The 15,519-nt window shown below is 42.5% G+C and overlaps 1 protein-coding gene across 8 annotated transcripts in view; it reads left to right on the top strand.

The window, feature by feature from the left end:
* Positions 1-6,448: 6,448 nt before the first annotated feature.
* Positions 6,449-15,519, top strand: part of SYNJ1 (synaptojanin 1) — an 86,802-nt gene continuing 77,731 nt past the window's right edge. For 7 of the 8 annotated variants that reach the window (XM_059392270.1, XM_059392273.1, XM_059392269.1 and 4 more), the window contains exons 1-2: positions 6,555-6,657; positions 7,570-7,715. In XM_059392270.1, coding sequence (XP_059248253.1) covers positions 7,592-7,715 — 124 coding nt within the window. In that variant the 5' untranslated portion in view covers positions 6,555-6,657; positions 7,570-7,591. The other variant, XM_059392267.1, reaches the window with a different exon arrangement.

The raw sequence follows: 15,519 nt of genomic DNA, 5'->3' as shown, positions 1-15,519 counted from the left end.
GCCTACTAAATAGAATTCAAATGAGAATGTCAACAGAATAAGAACATATAAACATGTATACAGAGGACATGCGCAACATGTGTGCCTTAAATTTGTGTTTCCAAGCCCATTCGACTGGTGATTTTTCCTGTGTCTACTTTTTAAGGACTTCTGCAGTAAGCTTGGAGACTTTATTCTGTGCAAGCCCTCAGGCTGTTTTGGTTTCAGGCATGGGTTTGAATACCACACAGGGACCTTGATGGAAGGTGAATTTAGCGTAGATGTGTGCATAAAACAAGTAGCTCTCCTATCTCAGCTGGAAGTTTTGTTCCTGAAATAGCCACAGTATGTCCTTTCTTATGAAGGGAATTGGCAAAAGATAGGGGGTGACATTTTAATAAAGCTAAAGGTTTGCTTCTTCAGTTTTTTCTTTTCTTTTAGATCTGTCTTCTGAATTAACTCCAAAATAGGTGAGAGGAGTTTTTGAAAAGGAAAGCTATTTTATTGAGGCCATATAAACCACATTCACAAAGACTGCTGGCGACATTATAGCACATGCTAGTGGAGCCCCACCCATGTCCCCCGAGGACCTGCTGGGGTCCTGCAGGTACTCGAAGTTCTGCCTGAGGGCTCTTTCTTGGCCTGTGCAACAGGCTGGACTGTCCACCAGATAATGTCCCAGAGAACAGCCCTCAGCCAAAGAAGGGAGTGGGAGGAGAAATAACCCTTGAGTTCCAGTCCTCTAGGGAGCCGTGGATGAGCTAGCATTAGATAATACTGCAGATCATTGAGGGGGAAAAGCGAAGGAGATGGAGGAGATGGGCTGGGAGAGCCCCACAGCTGCGAAGTCATGAGGCAGGCATGACATCTGAAGCAAGCATGGGAAGATTTAAGTCTCAGATGCAAGACTAAGAAAGCTCAGCAAGGCTGATGGGAACTCCTCAACCCAGAGTTGCAGTTCCGAGTTAAGGTCTCCAGGAGCTGGCCTTGGTCTTCCCACCGCACTCAGTCATAGGTGCCCAGGGTCTCCTTGTGCGAGATTTGGGGAGGGGCAATTTCAGGTCTCCCATACCAACTTCTAATCTCTCCAGTATGTTCCTCGTCATCTCCCAGAGGGCTTCAGTTGACTTGAGTCATAGTTGCCTGTGGTGATGATAACATCCTCTCTTGGAACTGACCCCAGATTACGTAACCTCACAGTAAGCACTTTCCTCATGAGAGAATGCTAAAATGTAAAGCCAGGTTTGTTGAGGTATAAATTATAATCAGTAAAGTTAACCCTCTTAAATTTAAGTGCATACAGTTCCATGAGTTTTGACAAGTGCCTCATTTTGTTTTAAATGCTAATTTCGGAGGGGGATGCAGTAACAGGGTGATTGGCCATTAAGGAGGGCATGTGATATAATGAGCACTGGGTGTTCTATACAACTCCTGAATCACTGAACTCTACCTCTGAAATTAATAATACATGATATGCTAATTAATTGAATTAAAATTTTAAAAATGCTAATCTCCCTTGAAACCATGAAAACCTTCTAAAAATGGTCAGATGTAGAGCTGCAAAATGCAATGTTGTAGGCTGCTACATTGTAGTGGTTCTGTATTGTTACAAGAATCCATCTCTAGCATGGTAATGTCCATAGAGTAAAGGGACTCACTATTCACCAATTATAACAAGATTTTGGTCTGTCGTTTCAAATAAATGAAAATAAGAATAGTTAAAACACCAGAACTTTTGCGTGTAGCAAGAACAATATAATGTCTCTGAATGTTTGGGAGGCCTTATGCTTTGATAAGGCTGTTACTGTCCAAGATGCTTTGGAGACTGCCCTCCAAAGTGTATGGATAGCGGGTGCACAGTTGCTGAGTGTGGCTTCAGACTACTGGCAAAGGCGGACGAGCTAAAAATTTTTCTATGAAATTGGTTTTGATGTGCAATGTTGACTGATCCCTAGCCTGCTTCCAGACCTCCACGCCCCAGTAATTTATATTGGCTTTCCTCTAGCCCTGGCAGACCTAACTTCAGCAGGAGCTTGGATGTTACCATCCAGCTCAACGAGGCCTAGCACTGCATTTCTCGGAAGATATACTGTGGTCCTTAGTTTGGGGGCTTTTACTTAAAAAATCTTCAGAAACATAGATTTTATATCCTGCGCTTGATGATTCAAAACACATGGAGAAAGGTGAAAGTTTTGACAAATCCTGTAGAAGCCATTTTAAGATGCTTTGCAAAACCAATTTGCCCATGAAGCTTATCTTTTTCCCATGTAGCATTAGGTGTGGAAATTCCAGACACACCTGCTGCTTAGGTACAAAGAGCTAGGTTGATGGGTGAACACCCTCCACCTCTCATAGTGAGGCTGAGCCCTGCTATTGCTTAGGTCTTCTGGTTTCCATGAGAATCCTTGGGTGGCATTAAAATGACCCCCTTCACATGAGATCCCTTGAGTTGGTGTGTTAATTTCCCTGATCATCACTGGGGTAACATCCTTACCTATGGTATGTGTGAGCAGTTTTCTCAGTCTTTGAAGTTTTTGTTTGATTTTATTTTCAAAGTAGTTCTGCTCTCAAGCTGACTATATTTTCTACTTAAAAGGTTTCCATTTTTTCTAGTTTAAAACCTTATTCTTCACTGATTACTGCAAACGTATTCAAAGCAAACAGCTAATGCCATTTTGGAACCTACTGTTGTGTTGCCTCTCAAAAACCATCCCTTTCTATATACTAATAGCTCTCTGCAGATCCTGATGTAGCTCTAGTCTATGTAACTGAACAAGAGCCTGTTAAAGGTAACTTGATCGGGCTGTTAGTGTTCCACAAGTTTGCCAAACATTTTCTAGTATTTTTGATAAAATTCAGGCTATAAGGAAATGTGGACCCTACCACCAATTCACATTTTAGACATCTCAAAATTCCTAGTCATGTAATGATGGTTATAGTTTTAAAAAATGTTATTGGGATAATCAGCCATTTCTATGTAAACCGTATAGTATACTGGGGACCTGCTATCAGATTGAGCCATTTATATTCCCTATATATTATTTTAAAATATTTATTTGACAGAGGTCACAAGTAGGTAGAGAGGCAGGCAGAGAGAGAGGGGAAAGCAGGCTCCCCACTGAGCAGAGAACCCCATGCGGGCCTCAATCCCAGGACTCTGAGATCATGATCTGAGCTGAAGGCAGTGGCTTAACCCACTGAGCTACCCAGGCGCCCCCCTATATGAGTATTTTTGACTTATAGAAAAGGTAAGTACATATTTTCACATACAGAGAATTAACAGTAGGAGAAAGAATTTGGTCAAAAATCAGCATTTACGACTCCAGGTGTTTGCCTTCAACTTGTTGAAGCTAATGAAGCTCTTATCTGAATCCTCTATCTGGGATTTTTGCTAATCTCTGTTTCTCTCCTGATGGGAAGACACACAAACTTGTACTGATTGTGGCTGTTGTAACAAATTATCACAAACTGGATAATTTTGAACAATAGAAATTCTCTCACAGTTCTGGAATCCAGAAGTTCAAAATCAAGGTGGTGACAAGGCCATGTTCCTCCAGAAGCCCTAGGGAAGAATCCTTCCTGCTCCGGTGGCTTCTAGAGGTGGGTGCTGACATCCTTTGGCTGTGCCTAGACTGCCTTAGTCTCTCCTCCTGTCTTCACATTGCGTGTGTGTGTGTGTGTGTGTGTGTGTGTGTGTGTGTCTAATTTCTCTCTGCTACCCTGTAAGGACAGTTGTGATTGCATTTAGGGCCTACCCAGGTAGTGCAAAATAATCTCAAAAACCCTTAACTCAGTCTCATCAGCAAAGACTTGTTTTCCTATCAATTAACATTCACATGGTCTAGGGATTACAATGTACTATTTTTTTTCAGCCAACCAAGGGCCTCATTGCTCATTTTCTTTTCTTTTTATTTCACTTCTAGGACTTTTTTTTTTTTTTAAGATTTTATTTATTTATTTGACAGACTGAGATCACAAGTAGGCAGAGAGGCAGGCAGAGAGAGAGAGGAGAAAGCAGGCTCCCCGTGGAGCAGAGAGCCCAATGTGGGGCTTAACCCCAGGACCCTGAGATCATGACCTGAGCTGAAGGCAGAGGCTTTAACCCACTGAGCCACCCAGGCGCCCCATTCATTGCTCATTTTCAAGGGTCAAGAAGGTGTCAGCTCATCTCTGTGGGCCCTTAAGACCTCAAAAGTTTGTGTGTGCCACTTAACATGTATTTTAAGTCAGGGGCACCTGGGTGGCTCAGTGGGTTAAGCCTCTGCCTTCAGCTCAGGTCATGATCTCAGGGTCCTGGGGTCAAGCCCTGCATTGGGCTCTCTGCTCAGCGGGGAGTCTGCCTCTCTCTGCCTACTTCTGACCTCTCTCTGTTAAATAAATAAATAAAATCTTTTAAAAAATAATGTATTTTAAGTCAGCCACCATCCCTCCCCACACTCTTCAAATCTGATGAAAATTTGTCCAGCTACTTTCATATGCTGTAACAAGTATAATCAGTAAAGAGGGACAAGAAAAAGAAGGAATAACATTTTATAAAAGTCACTAGTAAAATGACCCTTATTTTTCAACCCCAGGCCATGCTCTTATTTCATGACTAAAATGATCTATTTTGAAAGGATTTGGAAAAGTCCTGGCCTTCAGACAGCTCTAGGAATAAGAGTCCTGCTTACCAAAACCCCTTCCCCCTCCAGTTCATTCTGAAGGAAGAAACAGCAATTCAAACCCAGAACCAAGAAACCTTCACCTTAATCTCCTTAGTTCAAAATCAAAGAAAAACAGAAACAGGGAGAGCACCTGCTTCTAGAAGAGCCCAACATGCATGATTGACCCTCTGAGAAGGAGGGGCTTCCTGTGTGGCCTCAGACAGGCATGGTGGAAGTGATCTTAGGATAGGGGTGGGCATGTTTGGTTTCAGGTTCCAATTCCACTTGAAACTGAGTAATTTTTAAAACAACTTCTCTTTCCTGGGTCTCAGCTGACATAAAAAACAACTCCCAAGCAAAGTATTCAATAATATCAACATCACTCCCGCAGCAATATCCTTCCATATGTTTTTCTGGTGCATACATCTGGCATTCCTTCAGGGCTGGAGAGGCTTTATAACTGAATAGGCAAATAAGAAAATTTCCATTCCCACCCACTCCCATTTACTTCCTCCGTTGAATGCAATCTCTAATTGAAATGGAGGGGGCTAGGGGGGAAGCAACCACAGTCCAGCAGAGACTCTTAATATAAGTTTAATTCTGAGGCTACTGTCAGTAACCACTACTAAGAGCAAAACCTTTTTCTAAGTAAATAGTACTAAATGAGAAACCCTCTCCAGTTCTCAGAACTCGATGTGTCTTTGCATATCTCCTTCTAGAAATGAAAAGGTTCCTCTTCTAGTCAATGATAGCTGCTTCAGGAGTCCTGAAACCAGGGTGGGTCCAGCTTCTCTAAAATGGGTGAAGAAATGTTGTATCAAGCCACATGACAGGGCCCAGAGGGGGAAATGAGTTTGAGCAATACAACAAATTTAAATTCTGCTTTCGCTGCTAAAATAAAAGCAAGAAGAGGAAGAGGTAAAGAAAAAACGAGGGCAAGCAAACAGTCTCTCCAGGATTTCAATTCCTTGTGGCCCTCTTGGCTTTGACTTCATTCTCGTATTTAGGTCTATGAAGTGGAAAGAGAATGAGAAGGCCGTGGGACACACGACTATTAGCCACGTAGCATGACTGGTTGAAAAATGAGGAGAGGCTCAGACGCCTTTCGGTTCAATTCCACGCTGACGAAAGGATTCGCCATGCAGAGCCCGCCACAGCCGCCTCGGTACAGCCATGTTCCAGCTCGGCCTTGAGGTCCGGTTTGTGACTTCCGATCCTCCACCGTGTGTACAGCGGAGCACTCCTTCCCGTAGTGTTCCTGAGAGCTCTGGAACACTCCAGAAGAAAAGGCAGCCGAGGGAGTTGCTCCAAAGCGGGCCCTCGTGTTTCTCGTGCTACCTACCCAGACGCTCGGAACAGGACCTGGGCGCTGTTTGCGGGGAGACACCATGGACAGCTCTTCGGGCACCGCCCCGTCGGCCGGGCGTGCTCACGGCTGTCCCGAGCCCTCCCCCCCGCGCCCTCAGGTCGCTGGGGGCGGCAGGGGGTGATCCTGACACCCATCTCGGGCACATATCAGTACCCGGTCCCCAAAGCTTTTCCCCGGAGCCCCTCTCTGGCGCCCACGGGCAGGGCTGGTAAGCTCTGAAAAGCCCACGCGCGGGGCCCAGGGAGGCCGATCCTCCTCGTCCCCGGCTCCCCAGCGGTCCGACCCGTAGCTGCGACCTGGCCGACCCGCCGCCTGAGGCGAAGGTCGCTACAGTGAGAGGCCGGTAAACAGCCTACCATTGCGGACCCGCAGGGATGCTCGGAGTGGGCGGGGCCTGCCTCCTGGCGCCCCGCCTTTCCCCCCGGGGGGCGGTCCTTCCGCCCCCGGCCGCGGCGCAATGCGGAAGAGATGGGCCCTCTGGAGCGGAAGTGACGTTCCCGGCGGCTGTGGCGGTGGCGGCTGCGGGAGAGGGAGGAGGAGGAGCCCGAGGAAGAGGTGAGCAAGCCGGCGGGGGGCGGGGAGCGGCCGCGGCCAGACCCACCGGCAGCCGGGCGCGCGGGCGGACGCTTCCTGAGCAGCCTCCCCGCCGCAGCCTGGGCGGGAACGGTGAGGGGCGACCGCGGGCAGCCCTGGCTCGGGAGGGCGGGCGGGGTTGTGAGGAGACTACGGGTCGTGCGGGGCGCTGCGTCGGGCGGGGGGCTGTGGTGACAGCGGCTGTCAGGCTGTCCGCGGGAGAGGAACCACGTCGGTCTGGGCGCCGGGTCATCGCCTCTGGCGCATAATGGAGGGATTGGGCGGCCGGGCGGCTTCCTCCCCCTGGGAAGGAGCCGCTTTCCCGGGGGTCGGCTGTCCGGGACCCCCGAGGAGCCCCGGTCGGGTCCGTGTCGTGAGTCTTCCCGGGTGGCCATTCATATTCACGGGCTCGCGCCTGCCGTCCCCGCAGCCCGCGGTGGCCTGCGGCTGGGCGGGAGGCAGCGTTAACCTGCGCCGCTTCCCTTGCCCTTCTCGGCCGCCCCCGGGAGAGCCGTTCGCGTCGGGTAATCCTTTCCCTCCTGCCCCTTAAGGAGCTTTGAAGCAGCCTCGTTAACCTTCCCTCCCACCTCCTCTCCTTCCCCGGCCAGGGAACGGCTTGAAGTTTCCGAATCTGTTCCCTTTCCGCGTAGTGACAAATCCAGAAGCAGGAAGCTGATAAACAAGCCCGAACGAAATACGCTCAGAAATCTTTCGTTTTTGGTAAACGTGAAGTAAACGGGAAACTCATCTTAGCCAAACCGTTGGTGGACTTCAGAGAGATCAAACCTTAGGTTCCCTTGGGGTGAGAATCGGTTAGCTTTTCCTCCGGCTTTTGGTCAAATTAAGTGACGGCTTATCTTTTGGAATAAACCATTCTCTCCCTGAGCTCCGCTTTTTTCCACCCCACCCCCCACCCAAACCTGGCAGGGAGGGACTTCGGGATGCCGTGCAGTCCTTGCTGCAGAAGGAGACGTTAGCTTCATTTGCTTTGCTTGGTTTTCGCAGGGCCGCCTCGGAAGAAAGGAGAATGGCGTTCAGCAAAGGATTTCGGATCTATCACAAATTGGATCCCCCACCTTTCAGTCTCATAGTGGAAACTAGGCATAAGGAGGAATGTCTCATGTTCGAGTCTGGGGCTGTAGCTGTGCTTTGTAAGTCCTCTGTCCTAGCCCAACTGACTGGGTCTCTGTTTTGATTTGAAACCATCCGATTCAACCATTCTCTAGAGAAGACCCCGGCAACCCCTTCGCTGTATTTCCTGAAGCAGATGATGTTTTTATTTTCTTTTGCATCAAACCTTATTTTAAACTTTCATTTTCTTTTCTGTCCCCTGCTGCAGGTTTCTTTTGGGGGTTCAGGGGGAAATGCACGTTTGGTTACAGGTTTTTGCTTTCTTGGGTTCTTTGGCTGTTTCTAAAAGAACATCTTGCTTTCCAAAGAATTACCGTTAACAGTTTATATCATGTCACATAAACCCGTAAAGGCTTGCTTGACATTTTTACTGTAATGAATGGGATTTCTTATATATCAGCTACAGTAATGAACTATAAGAGTACTTATTTATTTGATATTTTTTGGAGTATCTTATGGTGAGGCCCTTCCATTTTTATTAAGAGAATTGTAAACTTCTAAAATGTCTTGAGGTAAGATGATTGATTTCACATCATTTAAAAAATTATCCTTGATAATTTGAAGAAAAGGACTGCTGCACCACAAGCAAAATAGTGGATTAGAATGGTTTAGGTTATTTTCTGGACAGATGGATGAAGTTAAAAATAAATATATTAATTTGAATATTAATTTTCTTTCTTGATTTAAGATTTTGGCAGATAACTCCAGCTTGGAGTTATTTGAAATGTGATTGTGTTTTTAAGGGCTTTTTAGTAATAGTTACTTGTTTTTTTGCCATGTTTTTGCCTTGTTTAGCATCAGTTTAGCTATTGGTCATATTTTATAAATTAAAAATAGCATTTGACACTCATACTTACAGGGGTGCCTGGGTGGCGCAGTCAGTTAAGCAAAGCATTCAGCTCTTGATTTTGGTTCAGGTCATGGTCTCAGCGCGGGCGGATTGAGCCCTGCGTTGGACTCTGTGCTCAGCAGGGAGTCTGCTCAAGATTCTGTCTCCCTCTCCCACTCCTGCTTGTGTGCCGGGCTCGCCCGCTCGCTCTCTCAAACAAATAAGCCTCTTAAAAAAAAAAGTCATACTTACAAATAAAAGGCTCTAGATATTTTAAACTGCTAAACTTTCTTCAGATTCAGTAAGTGAAGAGCACATAAGACCCTAACTTTTGCATACAGAATATTAACCTATTAAAATGTTAACCTGATCTTAATATTCTAAAAATAATAAAATTTTATCCTGACTGGGAAAAAAGGGTAGTGACATAATGGAAAAGCTTAAGCAGAGTGTAATGTATAAGAAATGTATATGTTTTTGGTACATATAGTAACATGGTTTGAGTGAGCAGGAAGAGCTATTTGTGTTCTATTCTAAGAAACAAGTATTAATAAGATGGGTTATACTTAGTATGGACTTAATTCAAACTGTTTTTTACATTTAAATAAACTGAAATATAATCTTGCTATAATATTAGTTTGCATAGTCTATTTTTTTATGCTACAAATACAGTTCTTATAATGATGAATTCTTAATTAAAAATATCTGGGGGGAAATGGTGTGATTTAGTTGTGAAATATTTTTTAGCTGCTTGTGGGTTTTTTTGGTGATATTACCTGATTTTCTAATTTGTCTAAATTTAAAATGTTTCTTCAATTGTGGTTATTAGTAATAATAGGGAGTCACATGTTTACACAGTATGCATTACCCATAGTTATTAGGATTATTGCTGTATTTTACTCTTAGGAAACCTAAGGATAATCATACTTCCAAATGTCCAGCAGCTCTCTTTTATGCCAAATAATGGTTAAGAAGGCAAACTCCCTAAACCATCCATTTTGGCATTATCATTTATTTTAAGGAAAAAATACTAAAAATACTGTCTTAACATTTACTGATTATATTTATTTTCATTAGATTTAGACAGCATAAGCAGTTCTGTCAAGAGAAAAAGTTAAATATTGCCCTTTTCGGTAAAAGCATAAATGGATATATAATTTTGTGGGTATGTTGTTAGCTTTCCTATAATAAACTTCATGGTAATAACTTAAAATATGAATATTAAGAGCTAACAGACCTTTTTATAAATCGTTTGACTATAAAATTAATTTGACATTCATTTGGGAGCAGTATCAAGGTGCACAACTGTAGAGTGTTTATTTTTAAAAATCTCACATTTCTTAAATGCCTGTTGTATTCAGGGAGCAGTGTTTGGAAGGTACTGAGGTGTTCTTTTTCTCTTCAATAATCCCAGCCCTTTTAATCTCAATACATTATGCTTGTTAATCAGCAAGAAGAATCTTCTCAAATCATGTACAATGTTAAACCAAAGTAGAACCCCATTTTTCAGTAAGGTTAAGTTTAAAATCCTCAACCTGCCCATCCAGGTCTTCCATAACGTGGCCCCACCCTGTTCGTCCAGCGTGGATGTTGGTCTCCTTTAAGGAAATTCTTGTGTCTCCTTAGTGCTTTCACAAGGTACCGGGTTTTTTTTTTCTCTCTTCATCATGCTGTTCCTGTGAACACCCTCTTCCTTCACGACTGCTGGAATGCTTTTCTCTGTCTTTCCAATCCAAGACTGTATTCTCTCTCAAGTCTTCTTCCTGAGGACCTGCCCCACTGCCCACTCCAATCTCACTCTTGTTTCTTCCTTTTCTTCATTTGTCTAGAACTTAGTCCGTACCCCAGGATAAATCCTTTTTAAGTGCTGGCTTTTGGTTCTCTACATGGTTATGTGCAGGTGTTCTTTTTGGAAGTAAATGGTAGAAGTGACCCTTGCAGGACTCAGTCGTGCACCGAAAAGTTATGATTTCTAACAGGCCCCACTTGTTCTGGCTTTAAAGTTGACAAAATCAGACATCTTAGGTAGTACATACCATTGAGGACTGACAGTCACTTATTTTTCTTGGTTTATACCAGAAGTGCAAGAGATACCCAACATAAAACCTTCTATTTTGTATGACTAGCACATATCAAAAAATAAGGTGCGAGTACAAACACAGTAAAAAGAATTTTAGATCATGGATCTTTGTAGAGCCTGAGCATCTACTAATCTCTTCTACAAATCTAGCCTGAGGAATCTGTCTGTATGTTGCTAGGCTTCTAAATTTAAATCAGTCATGATACAGTGACTTAATCAATTAGTGAGCCAGTGGTTTTCAGCCTTGGATGCGCATCGTAATCACTGGGTGGGGGGTTATAAATGCGGCTGCCTGGGCTCCAGCTCCCTAGAGATTCTGATGTAATTAGGTTGGGATGATCACTCTGAGCATAATTTATATAGGCCTTTCTAGGATAGATTATGGGATAACATTCTTAGCTTACAAATTTTATCCAAAGTAACCGTGTTCCATCAATTTTAATGCTATTGTTGACTGTTATTGGGCTAATGACTAGTTTTCTTGAAACTTCCACCTGAACCAAGTGCTAATGGTCCCATAGCACTTTTGATACAGTGCTTTCAGGTTCTGTGGAACTTCTGTGTCTGGGCGCTGTACTTTTGAGGAAAAGACCCATGTAGTAATCTCTGTATGTCTAGTGCTTAGTACAGTGTTTTGCTCACTGAGGGAATAAATGGCTAAATTAGTGCCCTGGGTGGGCGGGGGGAGTAGTTGGGGAGGAAAATTAACCTAAACTAGCTTACAAAGTTGACAAAAATACAATATTCTATGTTCAAAATTACAGTACTCTTTTTAATAAAACTTATTTTTTTAATCTTTTAAAGAATTGCTATTTGACTGAACTGCTGCTATAAAAGGCATTAAAAATTATCAGTCCAGAAAACTGTTTAATTAAACTGAAATTTGATGTCTGTGGACATGTAGATGTGCAGTGTAGCAAGTGTGTTCTCTGTGGAACTAGTCTACTGTGTCTGGACCAGTGTAAGCAGCAAGTGTGATGGTCAGCAAGTTATAACACTATAGGTTGTGTTTCATTGGAAACAAATAGGAGATTTAAAAAGCCATCTGCCAGTTTTGTGTCAGGTTCAGTTTTCATTTTCTTTCTATAGTTACACACAGAAAGACGACAACAGGGGAAGGACAAGTAGCCAGTCTGACCAAACATGCATTAAACTCACGAGCTGTCCCATAATTTTTCAACCCATCTCATGCTTCAGCAGAGGTAAATAATTTACTTCATAATTGTATCCTAAGTAGAAAATGAAGGGAAGGTCAACATGGGAAATGAAGGATAATCCAAAAACAGAAGTTATGGATCACCTGTCTTAAAGATGAGATGGGAGGTGCTGATATAAATTCCTAACTCTTAATATTAGAGCTTTTCAATATATGCTACTATGGAAGTAAGAACTAATTGCTTCTTCTTTCTAGTGGAAAGATTATTTCAAGCTTTCCAACTCAGCCAGGACCCAAATCATGTACTTCCTAGACGGCAAGGCCGTATCACTATACTCTGGACCTAGTTTTACCCCACGTTGTTCATCTGAGTTTCTTCATTTACCTAATTTTTTCTTTATGGAAATATGAGCCATAAAACTATAGGACAACATTCTGGAGATCTTTGTTACAGAATGTGGATTACACTGACTTTTTTAAGAAACTGCACATTGTAAGGAAGTAATAATAGTGAAATAATAGTTGCCATTTCCTGAAAGCTTCCTCTGCAAGTCACAACATTAAGCCAGAAGTTCCTAAACTTTATTGTTTCATGGTGTCTCATTAAGTTTTTCACAGCACCCCCAGGCCACAGCTCCGCTTGTTAAATAATTAGGTCCAAACGTTAAATACGTCTGCTTTAACAACTCTAGTAGCTATTTAAAAAAATAATGCAAGTAAATGGAAAATAACTTATTTCCTTCATAAATAACCAGTTACATACTAATGGGATATGCATGTACCTGTTGAGCATTGAATAGCTTTTTAAGCCTTAGAATCAGACTGGACAGCTCCGCCCTCATTTCCTGTTCCACATTGATTTTGGAGTGGTATTTGCTTTTTATCACCTCAACTGCTGAAAACCCAGCTTTACAAAGATATGGTATCATCAAGGGAATGTATTGCAGTCTAATGTGAAAACTCTGAACTACCTCAAGCCAATAGTTTGGGCAGTGCAACATCTGTTGAGTATCTCTATGCTTCTTTAAATTAAAAATCTCCTGCAGCTCTTATGGGAGGTTGTTGAAGTGTCCTGGAGTGTCTCGACCTACAGTTGAGGGAGACGTGGTATTGGGCACCCTTGATTCCATTTAATTCTGTGGGTTGTGTTTTCATTTCCATTTCACAGATGTACAAACTGAGGCTATAGAGAGAGAAAATAACTGCTCTGATGACCTAGTCTACCATTTGATTTTTTACTTTAATGATTGGGTTGCTGTGAGGGTGGTGGTTGTTATTCTGGGGGTCAAGGAATGAAGAGCAAAAACAAGGGAATGCCGCTAGCGGACTTTAAAGTTAAGAGTGAAATTAGTAGTATTTTCTAGTGAGGGAAGTATTAAACTTGCTTTGTTTTTGCCTATAAACTTTAATATATTAGAGAGAACATGATTTGGTTTAGAGTTGGTCATTAAAAATATAAAGTTGCTTTGCTGAGCCAAGTTAAATGTCAGATTCTGAAATTTTGGATAACAAGTGTAGTAGGTGGTGATGACAAGCAGTGTGTATAGTTGTTGTTGTTGTTGTTGTTTTTAATTGCCAAATGCTGGCAGTCAGCATGATTGCCCTTTAGATTAAGTTGCAGTATCTTGTCTCTTTTTAAGAAAAAAAAAATTCAAGTTGAGGGAAGTGACTTTTTATAGTTGACTTTTTCTGCACAGAATGATGAAATTTAGACTTGTTACATATTACTTTGTGTTAGGTTTGCAAAAATTTGTTTCCCTTTTGTAAGTAATTTTTGGAATGTTCTATTTGATAGAACAGAAAGTAAACAGCCACTTAAATATCTATGCTTTAAAAAAAATTAACATTTCACTCCTGGGCCAGCTAGCAGAATTTGCTTGTTAACGTTGAGCCAAATTAGTTCCTAAGTGCTAACAAAGCACTTAACTTTGCTATGAGAAAATAAAAGGCGAAGCACAGTGTGTCTTTCATTGAACAATAAAATCCCATTATGTGACTTTATTATATAATTTCAGGTCTACCAGGTGTTCTTATCTTATAAAATATAACTAGTACAAGACTATAACGGGATTTTTTTGCTTCTGACCATGATGGTATACTAGGGACCCCTCTCACTTTACATAACAAAGAATAAAATAAAGATAAAAATAAAGAAACAGTTTTCAGACTTTGAACAACAGGTGGCAGGAGGCACTGATCCTTGAGGGAAGGGAAACAAAGGCGTGAGCCTTACGATTGCTCTAGCTGATCACTCTGCTTATTACCTGGAGTGCTTCTGGGCTGCAGTAGCAGGGAGATGCACCCAGAGAAAGCCCGGCAGTCTCCCTGAGTTGAGGAGACAGAGTAGGGAATTTGTGGAAGCCAAGGCAATGAGAATTCTCAGGACTAGAACCAAAGAGGAGGTAGCTACACAGAGAGTTTCAGAAATGTGCAGAGGGTTCCGCGTGAGATTTCAGCTGAGTACTGGTAACTGCTGGTGTGGAAGGAAACTACCCAAGGCAGGGAAAGTACCACCAAAAGCAGCAGGAAGAAAATTTCCTGAACCTCACCTAGGACTGGGAGTATTTAAGTTGTCAGTAGCCAGAATGGAGAAATATTATGGAACTCTGGGAATTGGGTTGACTACTCAGAAGGGTATTCTGCTTCAGTAATGGGGCAGAGTAGCCCTAGACTAAACGCTTCTGTGGTCCTCTCTGACAAAGCTTAAAAGCAAGACCCAAAGGGATCAGACTGTTTCCAAATAACCTAATTTCCAAAAAACTTCACTGTATCTTAGAACAAAGTTTAAGAATATAGGAATACAAAGTATATATCCATATAGCCAGTATTCAACTCTGTAACAAATTCACAATGTCTGGCATTCAATTAAAAATTGCCATACATGCAAAGAAACAGGAAAACACACCCCGTAATGAGGAGAAAAGTCAATCTGTAGAAAGAGATGTTAAAGTTAATAAACAAGAAGGGACCCTTAGGTGGCTCAGTGAGTTAAGCATCTGACTCGATTTCAGCTCAGGTCATGATCTCAGGGTTATGAGATTGAGCCCCACACTGGGCTCTGCCCTGAATGTGGAATCTGTTTAAAATTCTCTCTCCCTCTCCCTCTGTCCCTCCCACCGGCTCACACACATGCTCTCTCTCAAAAAACAAATGAATAAACAAAGACATCATAACAGCTATGGTAAATATACTCCATAAGTCCAAGGAGTAGAGGAAAGAATAAACACATTAAGGAGAGACATGGTGGGGGGCCCTAGGTGACTCAGTTGGTTGGTCATCTACCTTCTGCTCAGGTGGTGATCTCGGGGGTCCTGGGATTGGGCCTTGTGTCAAGTTCTGTGCTCAGGAGGGAGTCTGCTTCTCCCTCTTCCTCTGTGTTCTCTCTCTAATCATTAGTTAATTAATACAATAAATCTTAAAGAAACCTGAAAAATATGAAAGACCTAGATCAAATTGAAATAAAAATAACTTCTCTGAAATGAAAAAAAATACGCTGATAGGGATTAATAGATTAGACACTGCATAATAAACAATTAATGAATATGAAGACATAATAATAGAAACTACTCAAAATGAAACATAGAGAAAAGACTAAAATCGATAAGCAGAGCCATCAATGGGCTGGAAAACAACTTATGGCCAATATATATGGGTAATTGGAATCCTAGAAGGAGGGGGTAGAAGCAAAAAAAATGTTTGAAGAAATAACAGCTGACAGTTTTCCAAATTTGATGAAAACTATAAATCCACAGATCCAAG

This window comes from Mustela nigripes, chromosome 2 (assembly GCF_022355385.1).
Source record: "Mustela nigripes isolate SB6536 chromosome 2, MUSNIG.SB6536, whole genome shotgun sequence".
NCBI lineage: Eukaryota > Metazoa > Chordata > Mammalia > Carnivora > Mustelidae > Mustela > Mustela nigripes.
This window is presented reverse-complemented; position numbering and strand designations above follow the sequence as displayed.